Raw genomic sequence first — 16,147 nt, 5'->3', positions numbered from 1 at the left:
GTCGTGGCCAGGCCCCGCTCTGGCTGTGCTCCATCTTGGACTTGTTGTGTTCACATCTGCCTGTACGCTGAAGAGCCTTCGGGTAGGGAGAGGTTAGGGTTGGCACAGCCCCCTGCTGTACAGAGCCACGTTTGCTTTAGTTATGTAGCACCTAAAGGACACTTTACAAGTCCCATGAGGTAGGATTTGAAACTGGGATGGGCTGCATCTGTTCAAACCATGCTGCAATGGTCATCCTGACCAACCTGATAGCCTTGTATGACGAGATAACCAGCTCTGTGGATATGGGGAAAGCGGTGGACGTGACATATCTTGACTTTAGCAAAGCTTTTGATACGGCCTCCCACAGTATTCTTGCCAGCAAGTTAAAAAAGTATGGATTGGATGAATGGACTATAAGGTGGACAGAAAGCTGGCTAGATTGTCGGGCTCAACGGGGAGTGATCAACGGCTCAAGGTCTAGTTGGCAGCTGGTATCAAGCAAAGTGCCCCAAGGGTCTGTCCTGGGGCCGGTTTTGTTCAACATCTTTATTAATGATCTGGATGATGGGATGGATTGCACGCTCAGCAAGTTTGCAGTTGACACTAAACTGGGGGAGAGGTAGATATGCTGGAGGGTAGGGATAGGATACAGAAGGCCCTAGACAAATTTGGAGGATTAGGCCAAAAGAAATCTGATGAGGTTCATCAAGGACAAGTGCAGAGTCCTGCACTTAGGGCGGAAGAATCCCATGCACCGCTACAGACTAAGGACCGAATGGCTAAGCGGCAGTTCTGCAGAAAAGTACCTGGGGATTACAGTGGACGAGAAGCTGCATATAAGTCAGCAGTGTGCCCTTGTTGCCAAGAAGGCCAACGGCATATTGGGCTGCATTAGTAGGGGCATTGCCAGCAGATCGAGGGAAGTGATTATTCCCCTCTATTCGGGATTGGTGAGGCCACACCTGGAGTATTGCATCTAGTTTTGGGCACCCCACTGCAGAAGGGATGTGGACAAATTGGAGGGATTCCAGCTGAGGGCAACGAAAATGATCAGGGGGCTGGGGCACATGAGTTATGAGGAGAGGCTGAGGGAACTGGGATTGTTTAGTCTGCAGAAGAGAAGAGTGAGGGAGGATTTGAGAGCAGCCTTCAACTACCTGAAGGGGGGTTCCAAAGAGGATGGAGCTCGGCTGTTTTCAGTGGTGGCAGATGACAGAACAAGGAATAATGGTCTCAAGTTGCAGTGCGGGAGGTCTAGATTGGATATTAGGAAACACTATTTCACTAGGAGGGTGGTGAAGCACTGGAATGCGTTACCTAGGGAGGTGGTGGATCTTCTTCCTTAGAGGTTTTTAAGGTCAGGCTGGACAAAGCCCTGGCTGGGATGATTTAGTTGGGGTTGGTCCTGCTTTGAGCAGGGGGTTGGACTAGATGACCTCCTGAGGTCTCTTCCAACCCTAATCTTCTGTATATTCTATGAACTGTGCTTACACTAGGGTCTGCCCCAGTGGACTCTCCCTCTAGACAAAACACCATTGGTGAAGATGGTAACCGAAGGGCATGGGGGGGACAGGAGGGCAAGGTTCACATCAGCATGTGTGTACGTAGCAAGCCCAGTGCCAGCAGTCTGTGCCAGATCTGCAGTGTCTGGCTCAGCACTGGTCTGCCAGCTCCCTGGACAGGGGCCAGTAATGATCTGGATGTACAATGCCAAGTATGCTGTTGGGTCTTATCATGCCTGTCAAACCAACCTGAGAGCTTTCTTTGACAGGGTAACAAGTCTTGTGGATGGGGGGAAGCAGTAGACGTGGTATATCTTTCGTAAAGCTTTTGATACTGTCTCGCATGACCTTCTCATAAACAAACTAGGGAAATGCAGCCTAGATGGAGCTACTGTAAGGTGGGTGCAAAACTGGTTGGAAAACCATTCCCAGAAAGTAGTTACCAGTGGTTCACAGTCATGCTGAAAGGTTCCACAGGGATCATTTCTGGGTCCGGTTCTGTTCAATATCATCATCAGTGCTTTAGATAATGGCATAAAGAGTACACTTATAAAGTCTGCAGACGATACCCAGCTGGGAGGGGTTGTAAGTGCTTTGGAGGATAGAATTAAAATTCAAAATGATCTGGACAAACTGGAGAAATGGTCTGCAGTAAATAGGATGAAATTCAATAAGGGCAAATGCAAAGTACACCACTTAGGAAGGAACAATCAGTTGCACACACACAAAATGGGAAATGACTGCCTAGGAAGGAGTATTGCGGAAAGGGATCTGGGAGTCATAGTGGATCACAAGCTAAATATGAGTCAACAGTGGAACACTTTTGCAAAAAAAGCAAACCTCATTCTGGGCTGTATTAGCAGGAGTGTTGTGAGCAAGACACGAGAAGTAATTCTTCCACTCTACTCCAGGCTGATTAGGCCTCAACTGGAGTCTTGTGTCCAGTTCTGGGCACCACATTTCAGGAAAGATGTGGACAAATTGGAGAAAGTCCAGAGAAGAGCAACAAAAATGATTAAAGGTCTAGAAAACATGACCTATAAGGGAAGATTGAAAAACTTGGGTTTGTTTAGTCTGGAGAAGAGAAGACTGAGAGGGGACATGATAACAGTTTTCAAGCACATAAAAGGCTGTTACAAGGAGAAGGGAGAGAAATTGTTCTTCTTAACCTCTGAGGATAAGACAAGAAGCAATGGGCTTAAATTGCAGCAAGGGCAGTTTAGGTTGGACATTAAGAAAAACTTCCTCACTGTCAGGGTGGTTAAGCACTGGAACAAATTGCCCAGGGAGGTGGTGGAATCTCCATCATTGGGGATTTTTAAGAGAAGGTTGGACACACACCTGTCAGGGATGGTCTGGATAATACTTAGTCCTGCCGTGAGTGCAGGGGACTGGACTAGAGACCTCTCGAGGTCCCTTCCAGTTCTATGATTCTATGCTAAATATGGCACTGGTGCAGCCACCGGCAGACTCCTGTGTCCAGCTCTGGTGCCCACAGTTCAAAAAGGATGTTGAGAAATTGCAGAAGGTTCAGAGAAGAGCCACGAGAATAATTAGAGAATTAGAAACCCTGCCTTGTAGTGAGAGACTCAAAGAGCTCAATATATCTAGCTTAACAAAGAGAAGGTTAAGGGTGACATGATTCCAGTCTGTATGTACCTAGATGGGGAACAGAAAGACAAAGTGGGGGAGGCAATATATTTTATTGGACCAACTTCTGTTGGTGAGAGAGAAAACTACACTGCATGTGTGGGGAACAAATATTGATAACGGAGTGCTCATCTATCTAGCAGGGACAGATACAACATGATCCAGTGGCTGAAAGCTGAAGCTAGACAACTTCAGATAGGAAATAAGGTGTACCTTTTTGACAGTGAGGGTAATTAATCATTGGAACAGCTTACCAAGTGTGGTTGTGGAGTGTCCATCACTGACAACTTTTAAATCAAGTTGGGATGTTTTTCTAACAGATCTGTTCTAGGAATTATTATGGGGAAGTTCTCTGGCCCGCGCCGTGCGGGGGGCCGGGCCGGGCCAGTCCGAGGGTCCGCGCCGTGCCGGGGGTCGGGCCGGGCCGGGCCGGTCCGAGGGCCCGCGCCGTGCCGGGGGTCAGACTGGACAATCACAGTCGTCCCTTCTGGCTTTAGAATCGCTGAGGCAACGACAATGAAGGCGCCAGGCGCTGGTCAGTCGGCCCAGGCTGGAAACATCCCGAGGCTCCATCGTTCTCTTGACCTGTCGGCTGCTTCCTGCATCCTCCCTTGGCCCCTGGGCCCCTCACGGGTCTCCTTGCGCCCTGGTCGCTTCTTCTGTGTGTTCTCGGGTGGCGACTCCTCGTCCCTCCTGCGGGCTCTGGATCTCTCCGGGGCTCGGCGCTCGCCCCACAACGCCAAGGGCCTCCCGCTCTGTCGCCCGCCCTGCATTTCTTTGCCTCCTTCCCCGCGCTCCAGGCTCGGCTCTGGTCTTGTGGGGGACGGTAGGAGGATGGTGCTCTGCCCTGCCCTGGGGTGTGGGGTGTGTCTCACTCGCTCAGACGGCGCGTTTCTGCCACGTGCTGTCCTGCCGTCGGCTGACGGTCAGGCCTCTTGGGACCCCAGCCGACTCGTTCCCCAGGTGGGCACGGGCGAGTTTGCCCAGGGCCACTTGCGTTCCCTTCTCCTTGGGCAGGCTGGGGCCATGACCCACTGTGGCCCTCCTCAGGTCTCCCTTCCCCTCGGCAGGTATTTGCGGTGGTGGTACAGGAAGACACACGTGGAGAAGAAGTGTCCCGTCATCGACCTGTTCAACCCGCTCCCCCTGCGCCAGATCTACGGTGAGCTGCCAGCCCGCCCTGGAGGGGGCCGTGGGGGGGAGCAGGGTCACTCTGGGGCACCGAAGCTGGATGGAGTCTCCCTGAGCCCAAGGTTTGGGGGGGCAGGTGGGAAGATGCTATGGTTACCCCAGGGCTGAGGGCTTAGGGCAGGCAGTTGTGGATGGGAGGATGCTGGTGCGGGCAGAGCAGGAGACACCCCAAGGCGGCCGCCAGCTGGAGCTGCTGTGGGGCTACCCCGGGTGTGGGGGGGCGCACGGCGGGGCAGGTGAGTTCTGTGGGTAACCCTGAGTATAGGTGGTGATGCGGGGGTTACCAGAGGGGGCAGGTGCTGCAGGGGTTATCCCCAGGGGTGGGTGCTGGGAGTACTGGGGTGGGTGCTGGGGCGGTGCTGCGGGGATTACCCCAGGGGGCAGGTGCTGTGGGGCGGGTGGGTGTTGTGAGGGTTACCAGAGGGGGCAGGTGTTGCGGGGCAGGCAGTGGCTGCTGCAAGAGGTACCCTGGGGGGTGGGTGCTGGGGCAGGTGCTGCGGGGGTAACTCCAGGGGGCGGGTGCTGTGGGGCAGGTGGATGCAGTGGGAGGTACCCTCGGGACAGGTGCTGTGGGGTGGTTGGGTGCTGTGTTGGTTTCCCCAGGGGGCGGGTACTGTGGGGCAGGTGGGTGCTGTGGTGGTTCCCCCAGGGGGCAGGTGCTGTGGTGGTTCCCCCAGGGGGCAGGTGCTGCGGGGGTTCACTGGTGGGCGGGTGCTGTGGGGCAGGTGGGTGCTGTGGTGGTTCCCCCAGGGGGCAGGTGCTGCGGGGGTAACTCCAGGGGGCAGGTGCTGCGGGGGTTCACCGGTGGGCGGGTGCTGTGGGGCAGGTGGGTGCTGTGGTGGTTCCCCCAGGGGGCGGGTGCTGTGGGGCAGGTGGATGCTGTGGTGGTTCCCCCAGGGGGCAGGTGCTGCGGGGGTAACTCCAGGGGGCGGGTGCTGTGGGGCAGGTGGGTGCTGCGGGAGGTACCCTCGGGGCAGGTGCTGTGGGGCAGGTGGGTGCTGTGGTGGTTCCCCCAGGGGGCAGGTGCTGCGGGGGTAACTCCAGGGGGCGGGTGCTGTGGGGCAGGTGGGTGCTGCGGGAGGTCCCCAGGGGGCGGGCGGGCGGGTGCTGGGCTGTACTGGACTGAGTGGAGCTCCGCCTCCCCTGCTCAGTGCAAGTTCCCCATGTCCCGCTAGCCCCTCTCTCATGCCAGGTTCCTGCAGGGAGGAGTGAATCTGCTGCTTGGTCTCTCCCACAGGGTGCCCGCTGGGTGGGTTTGGGGGAGGTACCATCACACGAGGCTGGAGGGGAGAGTTCTGTCGATGGCAGTTGAATCCCGGCGTGTACCACTACAAGACAGTCGTAGCTGACCAGGTGGGTGTGTTTGCATTGCAGGCTGTGGGGTCCTGCCGCCTGGTCCCCTGGCATGCCCTTTCCTCCGCGGGCTGGGCACGTTATCCACGCTAGGCGGTGCAGCCTGAAGGCCCCGATCCCCCTCTGCGCCCAGGGTACGGTATGGGCATGGCTCCACCCCACTCCCCACTGCCATGCAGCCACCTCTCGGGTGGAACGTGGCAGCTGCTAGACAGCGCTGTGCAATGGGGTAGAGGAGGAGGTGGCCAAGAGAAACTCGTGGTTCTGGCAGCGTGGGCCATGGAGCAGCTCCCAGCAGCCGTGCCGGCAGGGTCACTGCTGCCCAGCCCCAGGTCGTTAGCTCCTCGCACGGCCGCTCAGGGACCGCCTTTGCCAATTATTCTGTCAGGGTGACATGAGCAGTGAGCGAGTGACAGATCAGCACAGCAATGGGAGGGGCTGGGAGCCACAGGCCCAGCCTGAGCCGTCTGGGGTCCTGAGCGGCCCAGACTGCACGAGGGCTTTAGGGCTAGTGAGCATGGTGCCTGCCCAGGATGGAGCCCTGGGGGACGTGCTGCAGCCGCACCTGGTACTGCCAGTTCCTTTCCCTCCTGCCCTAATCTGACCCCATGGGCTGGCAGGGCAGTCACAGCAGGATCTGGGTCTGGCCCGGGAGCCTCTGCCCTGGCCCCTGGGACTGCAGGGTTGGCTGGACAGGCAGGGTGGGCTCGGCGAGTTGGGGCTGAGCCGAGATGCTGGGGTGAAGGCCCCGATGCCCGGGGAAAGGGGCCAAGGGCTCTTTGGGGCGCACGCCTCGTCAGGAGCCCAGTGTTCCGGCTTTGCAGCAGAGCTGACGCATCCTATAAAACCCGCAGCGAGACGCGGCGCACGGCCTGTGGTGCTGACCCTGGCCCAGGACCACGGTTTCAGAGCCGCACCTGCACAGCAGCGGGCTCGAGGGAGTGAGGGCGGCTGCAGCAGCTCCACGCCCCCTGGTGCCGGCAGGACACAGCCGTGCCGGAGCCGGCCAGGCGGGAGGCTGTCTGCAGAGCTGGTTGAGCTGATTTGCACTCCGTGCAGCCCAAGCCCCAGCAGGCTGAGCAGCCATGTAGCGGCTGGAGGCAGGTTCCCAGCGCTTCCGTTGTCGGTGAGCTCCTCCCTCGCGGTTCTGGTGGCTCCTCTGCCACCTGCCGTGTGACTTTGCCCCCTCCGGCGCAGGGTCCCCCCGGGGCCGAGTTGGCTGTTCCCTGCCCAGATCTCTTGGGCAGCCTCCCTGTGAGCGCCCTCGGGGCCTGCGTTCCCGTCCCCTCTGCCCGGCGGATGACAACAGTCACTGCTGCACTTGAAGTGAGTCCAAAGCCCAGCACCCTGGCTGGGAATGCCCGACCACCCACCCCTCCGAGCCAGCCCAGGGCTGGTGAGTGGCTGCAAAGGGAGATGCACGGTCTGTGGGGTGGGCAGGACGCGGGCCATTTAGGGCCTATAGGTCCGATCCAGCTCTTTGAGCTGCCCTGGGCAGCCAGTGCTGGGGAGGGTTCTGCTGCCGGAGTTGAAGCGTGCCCAGCTCCGGGGGGCTGCCCAGCCTTCCCATCTCAGTACTCTGTGCTCTCCTCTCCCAGTTCACCATCTGCTTGCGCCGGAAGGGACAGACCGTTTACCAGCAGGTCCTGTCTGTGGAGAGACCCAGCGTGCTGCAGGGCTGGAACTGGGGCTACTGCGGCCACTACGCCTTCTACCACGCCCTGTACCCTCGGGCCTGGACCGTCTACCAGCTTCCTGGGCAGGACGTGGTGCTCACCTGCCGGCAGATCAGCCCCATCATCCCAAACGACTACCAGGTGAGGCTCCCCCTTCTCCAGCCTTCATCCCTGCCTCCGTCGGGGTCTAACCCCTCGTAGTCACTGTCCTCCTCACAGGGGGTCTGCTTCTCCCTGGCCTCCACTGGAGGGATCAGCGCAGAGCGACATGAGGGGTTGGGAATGGAGCCTGGAGTTCCTGGCTGGCAGATAAAGCAGTAGGCCTGGGCGCCTGGGGGATGGTCTCAGTCACGGCCTGGGCGCCTGGGGGATGGTCTCAGTCACGGCCTGGGCGCCTGGGGGATGGTCTCAGTCACGGCCTGGGCGCCTGGGCGATGGTCTCAGTCACGGCCTGGGCGCCTGGGCGATGGTCTCAGTCACGGCCTGGGCGCCTGGGCGATGGTCTCAGTCACGGCCTGGGCACCAGGCCTGGGCGCCTGGGCGATGGTCTCAGTCACGGCCTGGGCACCAGGCCTGGGCGCCTGGGGGATGGCGTGGGAGAGGCCTCCATCCTGCCCCGGCCCAGATCCCTCTCATTCTGTCACCAGCAGGTTTTTCCTTATCTGCCTTTGCTTATCACTCCATTGCCTCACCTCGCCCCTGGGGCCTGGCAGTAGGGCCACAAAGAGGCAGATAAAAGCCTGCTTGGTCTTTGGCCCAGATAGAGGATAAGGCAGAGAGGGCTGGGAAGTTCCTGAGGACTCTGGGTGAGAGGTGGCAGCTGGAAACCCGCCAAGGGAAAGCTGCACTGACAGTCTCCGGCCGGCTGGGCTGTGTCCTCCCAAAGCCGGCGGGGGCAGTGGGCTGGTCTGCCCTGCCGCAGGTACCCGGCTGTGTGCAGGGGCAGTCGTTACTTTATAAACAGAATTGGGGGAGGGTGAGAGATGGGCAGCGAGAACAAAGAATGGTCTCCAGCAAAGAGAGACTGTAAGGCTGAGGCCGTTGCCTTTGAGTGTAGCTGAATCAGGGTGGATGCGATAAAATCACAGAAGAATGACAGGGAGGGGAAGGTGTAGCAGAAACATCTGCTCTCCCTGTCTCATAGCATAGGAACAAGGACACATTCACAATGGATAAAAGGAAATGCTTTCCCACATGTTGTAGAATTATCCTGTGGAATGCACTGCCACTGGATGGTGCTGGGGCCAAGAGCTCAACAGGGATTGGACGCTCATATCGGTAACAAGAATGTCCAGTGTTACAAAATTAAATGCTGTAAATGCCCCTGCTCCAGGATTTAGCCCAGTCTCCAGGGGGAGGCTTCCTCCAGGCAGATTATCACGGCCTGCCGCGGCGTGATGCTGCACCGGATGGAGGGCTGAGTCTGCAGCAGCCTGTGGCTGATGGAACTGGGTCTCCTAGCTCAGGCTGCAGCGACTCCTGTGCCCACCCGGGGTGCCGCGTTACACAGACCATCTGCTGCTGGGTCCAGAACACTGGAGTAGATGAGCCGGGCCCAGTCCAGCAGCCTCTATGCGCCTACGTGTCGTTCAGCAGCACCACGAGGCCATGGGTGCTACAGACTTGTGGGGAAGGGCTCAGCCCTGCCCCCGGGAATTGGGTCTGCCTAGCCGGACGAGCGAGAAGGGGAGTCAGCAGTTCAGCTGGTTGGTTGGCTGGTGACCTGCCAGAGCCGGTTAGTTCTGGGGCTTCCCCAGCCAGGCAGCAATGCGGACAGGCTAGAGGGGAGGGCTGCAGGGCTTTCTTCCTTCCTCATTTCTATCAAATGCTGCCCTCCCACCAGAGGCAGTCTGGGGTGTGTCAGGGCAGGGCCCCTGTGAAGTCTTGCACCCCAAGGTTTTCTCACCGGCAGTTCTCACCCGCCTGCCCCCTTTTTGCAGTTTCTGCCCCTTTGAGCTCCCCCTTTCTTACCTGTTCCTGGTGCCTGTCCCAGACCTACATACGGCCCCCTAGCCTCGCTGCCCAGCTGCCTGTGTCCAGAGCACAGAGGTCCTGGGGGCTCCAGGGCAGTCTCTGGCGCTGACCCCGCAGAGGGGGCATGGAGCCACTGTTGTTGGAGCCCATGGGAGTGTTTGGCTGTCCTGCCCCAGGGGATGCTCCCAACAGCTTCTCGCTGCCCTCCCCTCCCCATGGCCAGTCTATAAGCTGGGCCCCAGCCCGGCTCACCCTCGCCACGGGAGACTTCGGCAGCGATGCTGTTGATTAGCTGGAATCACTCAGGTCCAGCTGCTCCCCAGGCCGGGGAAGCTGCCACAGAAGGCGCGTGATCCCCCAATTCCCCGACAAGTGCAGGTAGCCAGCGGTGCAGCCCTGTGTGTAATCCAGCTGAGTGCTGCCTAGCTCCCGGCCTGTTCTCGCTGTCCGAGCCTCGGGTCAGCCCCGTGCCTGGGCGTGAGGTTGCCCCGGAGAGCATAAGAATGGCCCCACTGGGTCAGATCAAAGGTGCATCGAGCCCAGTATCCTGTCTTCCGACAGCGGCCAATGCCAGGTGCTTCAGAGGGAATGCACGGAACAGGGAATCATCAAGTGATCCATCCCCGTTGCTCATTCCCAGCCTCTGGCAAACAGAGGCTAGGGACACCATCCCTGCCCATCCTGGCTAATAGCCATTGATGGACCTATCGTCCATGCATTTACCTAGTTCTTTTTTGAACCCTGTTATAATCTTGGCCTTCAAAACATCCTCTGGCAAGGAGTTACACAGGTTGACTGTGCACTGTGTGAAAAAATACTTCCTTTTGTTTGTTTTCAACCCGCTGCCTATTAATTTCATTTCGTGGCCCATAGTTCTTGTGTTATGAGAAGGAATAAGCAGCACTTCCTTATCTACTTTCTCTACACCAGTCATGATTTTATAGACCTCAATCATCTCTCCCCTTTTCCAAGCTGAAAAGTCCCAGTCTTATTAATCTCTCCTCATATGGAAGCCATTCCATACCCCAATCATTTTTGTTGCCCTTTTCTGAAACTTTTCCAATCCAATATATATATTTTTGAGATGGGGCGACCAGAACTGCACGAAGTGTTCAAGATGTGGGTGTGCCATGGATTTATATATAGGCAACATGATATTTTCTGTCTTATTGTCTATCCCTTTCTTAATTATTCCCAGCATTCTGTTCACTGTTTTGACTGCCCCTGCACATTGAGTGGATGTTTTCAGAGAAGTATCCACAATGACTCCAAGATCTTTCTTGAGTGGTAACAGCTAATTTAGACCCCGTCATTTTATATGTATAGTTGGGATGATGTTTTCCAGTGTGCATTACTTTGTATTTATCAACATTGAATTTCATCTGCCATTTTCTTGCCCAGTCACCCAGTTTTAAGAGATCCTTTTGTAGCTCTTTGCAGTCTGCCTGGGTCTTAACTATCTTTAGTAGTTTTGTATCATCTGCAAATTTTGCCATCTCACTGTTTACCCCTTTTTCCAGATCATTTATGAATATGTTGAATAGGACTGGGCCCAGAACAGACCCCTTGAGGACACCACTATTTACCTCTCTCCATTCTGAAAACTGACCATTTTTTCCTCCCCTTTGTTTCCTATCTTTTAACCAGTTACCAATCCATGAGAGGACCATCCCTCTTATCTCATGGCAGCTTCCTTTGCATAAGAGCCTTTGGTGAGGGACCTTGTCAAAGGCTTTCTGAAAATGGAAGTACACTTTATCCACTGGCTCCCCCTTGTCCACATGCTTGTTGACCCCCTTAAAGAATTCTAGTAGATTGATGAGGCATGATTTCCCTTTACTAAAACCATGTTGACTCTTCCTCAACAAATTATGTTCATCTATATGTCTGACAGTATTGTTCTTTATTATAAAAAGAAAAGGAGGACTTGTGGCACCTTAGAGACTAACCAATTTATATGAGCATAAGCTTTCGTGAGCTACAGCTCACTTCATCGGATGAATGAAGCTCACGAAAGCTTATGCTCATATAAATTGGTTAGTCTCTAAGGTGCCACAAGTCCTCCTTTTCTGTTTGCGAATACAGACTAACACGGCTGTTACTCTGAAATCGTTCTTTATTATAGTTTCAACCAATTTTCCCAGTACTGAAGCCAGGCTTACAGGTCTGTAATTGCCGGGATCACCTCTGGAGCCCTTTTTAAAAATTGGCATCACATTAGCTATCTTAGAATCATAGAATATCAGGGTTGGAAGGGACCCCTGAAGGTCATCTAGTCCAACCCCCTGCTCAAAGCAGGACCAATTCCCAGTTAAATCATCCCAGCCAGGGCTTTGTCAAGCCTGACCTTAAAAACCTCTAAGGAAGGACATTCTACCACCTCCCTAGGTAACGCATTCCAGTGTTTCACCACCCTCTTAGTGAAAAAGTTTTTCCTAATATCCAATCTAAACCTCCCCCACTGCAACTTGAGACCATTACTCCTCGTTCTGTCATCTGCTACCATTGAGAACAGTCTAGAGCCATCCTCTTTGGAACCCCCTTTCAGGGAGTTGAAAGCAGCTATCAAATCCCCCCTCATTCTTCTCTTCTGCAGGCTAAACAATCCCAGCTCCCTCAGCCTCTCCTCATAAGTCATGTGTTCTAGACCCCTAATCATTTTTGTTGCCCTTCGCTGGACTCTCTCCAATTTATCCACATCCTTCTTGTAGTGTGGGGCCCAAAACTGGACACAGTACTCCAGATGAGGCCTCACCAATGTCGAATAGAGGGGGACGATCACGTCCCTCGATCTGCTCGCTATGCCCCTACTTATACATCCCAAAATGCCATTGGCCTTCTTGGCAACAAGGGCACACTGCTGACTCATATCCAGCTTCTCGTCCACTGTCACCCCTAGGTCCTTTTCCGCAGAACTGCTGCCTAGCCATTCGGTCCCTAGTCTGTAGCGGTGCATTGGGTTCTTCCAGCCTAAGTGCAGGACCCTGCACTTATCCTTATTGAACCTCATCAGATTTCTTTTGGCCCAATCCTCCAATTTGTCTAGGTCCTTCTGTATCCTATCCCTCCCCTCCAGCGTATCTACCACTCCTCCCAGTTTAGTATCATCCGCAAATTTGCTGAGAGTGCAATCCACACCATCCTCCAGATCATTTATGAAGATATTGAACAAAATCGGCCCCAGGACCGACCCTTGGGGCACTCTACTTGACACCGGCTGCCAACTAGACATGGAGCCATTGATAACTACCCATTGAGCCCGACAATCTAGCCAGCTTTCTACCCACCTTGTAGTGCATTCATCCAGCCCATACTTCCTTAACTTGCTGACAAGAATACTGTGGGAGACCGTGTCAAAAGCTTTGCTAAAGTCAAGAAACAATACATCCACTGCTTTCCCTTCATCCACAGAACCAGTAATCTCATCATAAAAGGCAATTAGATTAGTCAGGCATGACCTTCCCTTGGTGAATCCATGCTGGCTGTTCCTGATCACCTTCCTCTCATGCAAGTGCTTCAGGATTGATTCTTTGAGGACCTGCTCCATGATTTTTCCAGGGACTGAGGTGAGGCTGACTGGCCTGTAGTTCCCAGGATCCTCCTTCTTCCCTTTTTTAAAGATTGGCACTACATTAGCCTTTTTCCAGTCATCCGGGACTTCCCCGGTTCGCCACGAGTTTTCAAAGATAATGGCCAATGGCTCTGCAATCACAGCCGCCAATTCCTTCAGCACTCTCGGATGCAACTCGTCCGGCCCCATGGACTTGTGCACATCCAGCTTTTCTAAATAGTCCCTAACCACCTCTATCTCCACAGAGGGCTGGCCATCTCTTCCCCATTTTGTGATGCCCAGCTCAGCAGTCTGGGAGCTGACCTTGTTAGTGAAGACAGAGGCAAAAAAAGCATTGAGTACATTAGCTTTTTCCACATCCTCTGTCACTATGTTGCCTCCCTCATTCAGTAAGGGGCCCACACTTTCCTTGGCTTTCTTCTTGTTGCCAACATACCTGAGATATACCATATCTTCCAGTCATTTGGTCCAGAAGCTGAATTAAATGATAGGTTACAGACTACAGTTGCATCCGATGAAGTGAGCTGTAGCTCACAAAAGCTTATGTTCAAATAAATTTGTTAGTCTCTAAGGTGCCACAAGTACTCCTTTTCTTTTTGAGACTACAGTTAGTAGTTCTACAATTTCACATCTGAGTTCCTTCAGAACTCTTGGGTGATACCATCTGGTCTGGTGACTTATTGCTGTTTAATTTATCAATTTGTTCCGAAACCACCTCTAATGATACCTCCATCTGGGACGGTTCCTCAGATCTGTCACCCAAAAAGTATGGTTCAGGTTTGGGAATCTCTCTCACATCCTCGGCCGTGAAGAAGGGCTCAGGCCAAGGCTGAGGGCCTTTACCCCTTCGTTTCCAGCACTGTGGGCATGCCTCCCTGGTGCAGCTTGGTGCAGAGCTGTCCTCCGGCACTGGTGCCCTGTGCTCTGGGCCCTCAGCCTTGGCCTGAGCCCTCCGCCGCTCGCTATAGCAAAGGAGTCCCCAGGCCTTGCTGCAGCGGCCCCGTTGCTCCCCAGAGCAGGAGTGCCCCTGCAGCGCCCCGGCCCAGCCAGCTCCTTGTGGTGCGGGGGGATGCTCCGGGCCGTTTGCCTGGCAGGCTCCGAGCTGCATGCGCCTGGCGCCTGTTTCCCCAGGACACCAGCCTGCCCGTGGGAGTGTTCGTCTGGGAGCTGGAGAACAGCAGCGATGAGGCCGTGGACGTCTCCATCATGCTGACCCTGCAGAATGGCATGGGCACCAAGGAGGACAAGAGAGGGGGCCACTGGAACGAGCCCTTCAGCCTGGAGAAGGACGACGCACGGGTCTCAGGAGTCCTGCTGCATCACTGCAGCCCCGTGAACCCCTACACCCTCGCCATCTCCGCCAGGGAGCAGGTAGAGGGGCAGGCTGGGCAGGCTGCTGTGTCTCAGTGCTGGGGGTGGGGGGCACCCGCATCTGTCCCTGGTGGCAGAGGCTCAGCGCCTGCAGGATTTGGGTTCTGGGGAGGTTCTTGTGCCCCTCAGTCTGTCCCTGCCTGATCCCAGGGGCAGGGCTCCCAGCACCGGGCTCTCCAGCTACAGCGGTGTCTGTGGGCATGGGGGAGGGGCAGCTGCTGCAGGCTTCAGCCCTGGAGCTTCGGAGCTGGGCACTGAACTCTGCTCTGCAGCCACGGGGGAGCCAGTGAGGCATGGATGGGGTGTGTTTGCACCGGGGGGAGAAGGGGGCTGTGGCCATTGGGAGGCCCTGGGCTCAGGGCCCTAGTGCTGGCCCCAGTTCCAGGGAGGGCAGGAAAGTGGGTCGTAGGCTCTGAAGGGCTCTTACTCCCTGTCATCCCCTCTGTAGGCTGGGGGATGGGTAAGACCTGGACTTCCAGGTCCCTGGGGTGCGGGGGGAGCTGGGATTGATGGGGGTACAGAGTTGGGGCCAGTGGCTTACCAGAAAAGGAGTGACTCTCCCTGAGATCCAGTCCTGAACACTGCCAGGGGCCTGGGCGCGGTCAGCCAGCCGTGTTAGCCGTGCTGCTAGAAATGAACGGCTCCCCCAGACTTAGCGCGTCCTTCTCTTCCTCCGCTAGGCTGGCACAAGAGTGACCCACTTCACAGCGTTCAACCCTGCTGGCACAGGGCAGGCGGTGTGGCAAGACCTCCTTCAGGACGGCAGGCTGGGCTCTCCGGCAGGTGAGGTGATGCACGGGCCAGGTAACTCTCTGAGCAGAGGGGTGCACAGCTCTGCCGCCAGCGAGGCAGGGAGCTGCCAGACTGGGTCTGACCCAAGGCCCACCTAGTTCAGTACTGTCCCTGCTTCAGAGGAAGGTGGGAGACCCACAGTAGCTGCTGTGGGATAATCGGCCTCCTACAAAGAGCTCATCCTGCTCTCTGATAGTGAGAGAGTGGTTTAAACCCTGAAGCCGGAGGTTTAATATCCCTGCTATGATCGCGCTGGGTAGTCTTGTCAGCCCTAGAAATGTCCATCTTCTCTCTTTGTCTCCTGCTAAGTTCTTGGCCTCAGCAACTTCCTGTGGTAGTGAGTTCCACAGGTTAATTGTGCACTGTGTGGACATGCATTTCCTTTAATTGGATGTGAATTTTCCGACTTTGAAGTTCATTGACTGTCCTCTTGTTCTTGTGTTCTGAGATACGGGGAGCAGACATTCCAAAAAGGCATTAGAATATTCTCCAGCTGGTTCCTTGTGCCTCTGAAGGCACCTCCTTGCTAGCTGTTTAAATCACTGTAAACATGAAAGGGTCAATTTTATGAATTTGTTGAGATGCGGGTCAGATTTTAAAGGTGACATCAAATAAACTAGATTTGCCAATTGTCTTAAGTGTTCCAGCCAATCTTCAAATAGAATCTAATAGGCTAATCCCTTTGAATTGAGTCCAGGGAGCGCTAGTTTACTAATTTAGTGCTAGGCTCTTTTCAGGTCAACTTTTAGCATGAATAGTGTTAAATCAGTAAAAGCAGCAGAGAGTCCTGTGGCACCTTATAGACTAACAGACATATTGGAGCATGAGCTTTCGTGGGCGAATACCCACTTTGTCGGATGCATGGAGTGGAGATTTCCAGAGGCAGGTATAAATATGCAAGTAAGAATCAGGCTAGGGATAACGAGGTTAGTGCAATCAGGGAGGATGAGGCCCTCTTCTACCAGTTGAGGTGTGAACACTGGGGGAAGAGAAACTGCTTTTGTCGTTGGCGAGCCGGTCACCGTCTGGGTTTACTCCTGAGCTGATGGGGTCAAATTTGCAAATGCACTGAAGCTCAGCAGTTT

At 55.2% G+C, this 16,147-nt stretch overlaps 1 protein-coding gene across 1 annotated transcript in view; it reads left to right on the top strand.

Moving 5' to 3' along the window:
• GBA2 (glucosylceramidase beta 2) overlaps positions 1–16,147 on the top strand; it is a 64,625-nt gene that overhangs the window by 12,050 nt on the left and 36,428 nt on the right. Inside the window, 5 exon segments of the mRNA XM_048834688.2 lie at positions 4,205–4,296; positions 5,563–5,678; positions 7,277–7,495; positions 14,031–14,270; positions 14,951–15,053. Of these exon segments, the coding sequence (XP_048690645.2) occupies positions 4,205–4,296; positions 5,563–5,678; positions 7,277–7,495; positions 14,031–14,270; positions 14,951–15,053 (770 nt within the window).

This window comes from Caretta caretta, chromosome 5 (genome assembly GCF_965140235.1).
Source record: "Caretta caretta isolate rCarCar2 chromosome 5, rCarCar1.hap1, whole genome shotgun sequence".
NCBI lineage: Eukaryota > Metazoa > Chordata > Testudines > Cheloniidae > Caretta > Caretta caretta.
Note: the sequence above shows the minus strand (reverse complement) of the source record. Positions and strands in the feature narration are given on the sequence as shown.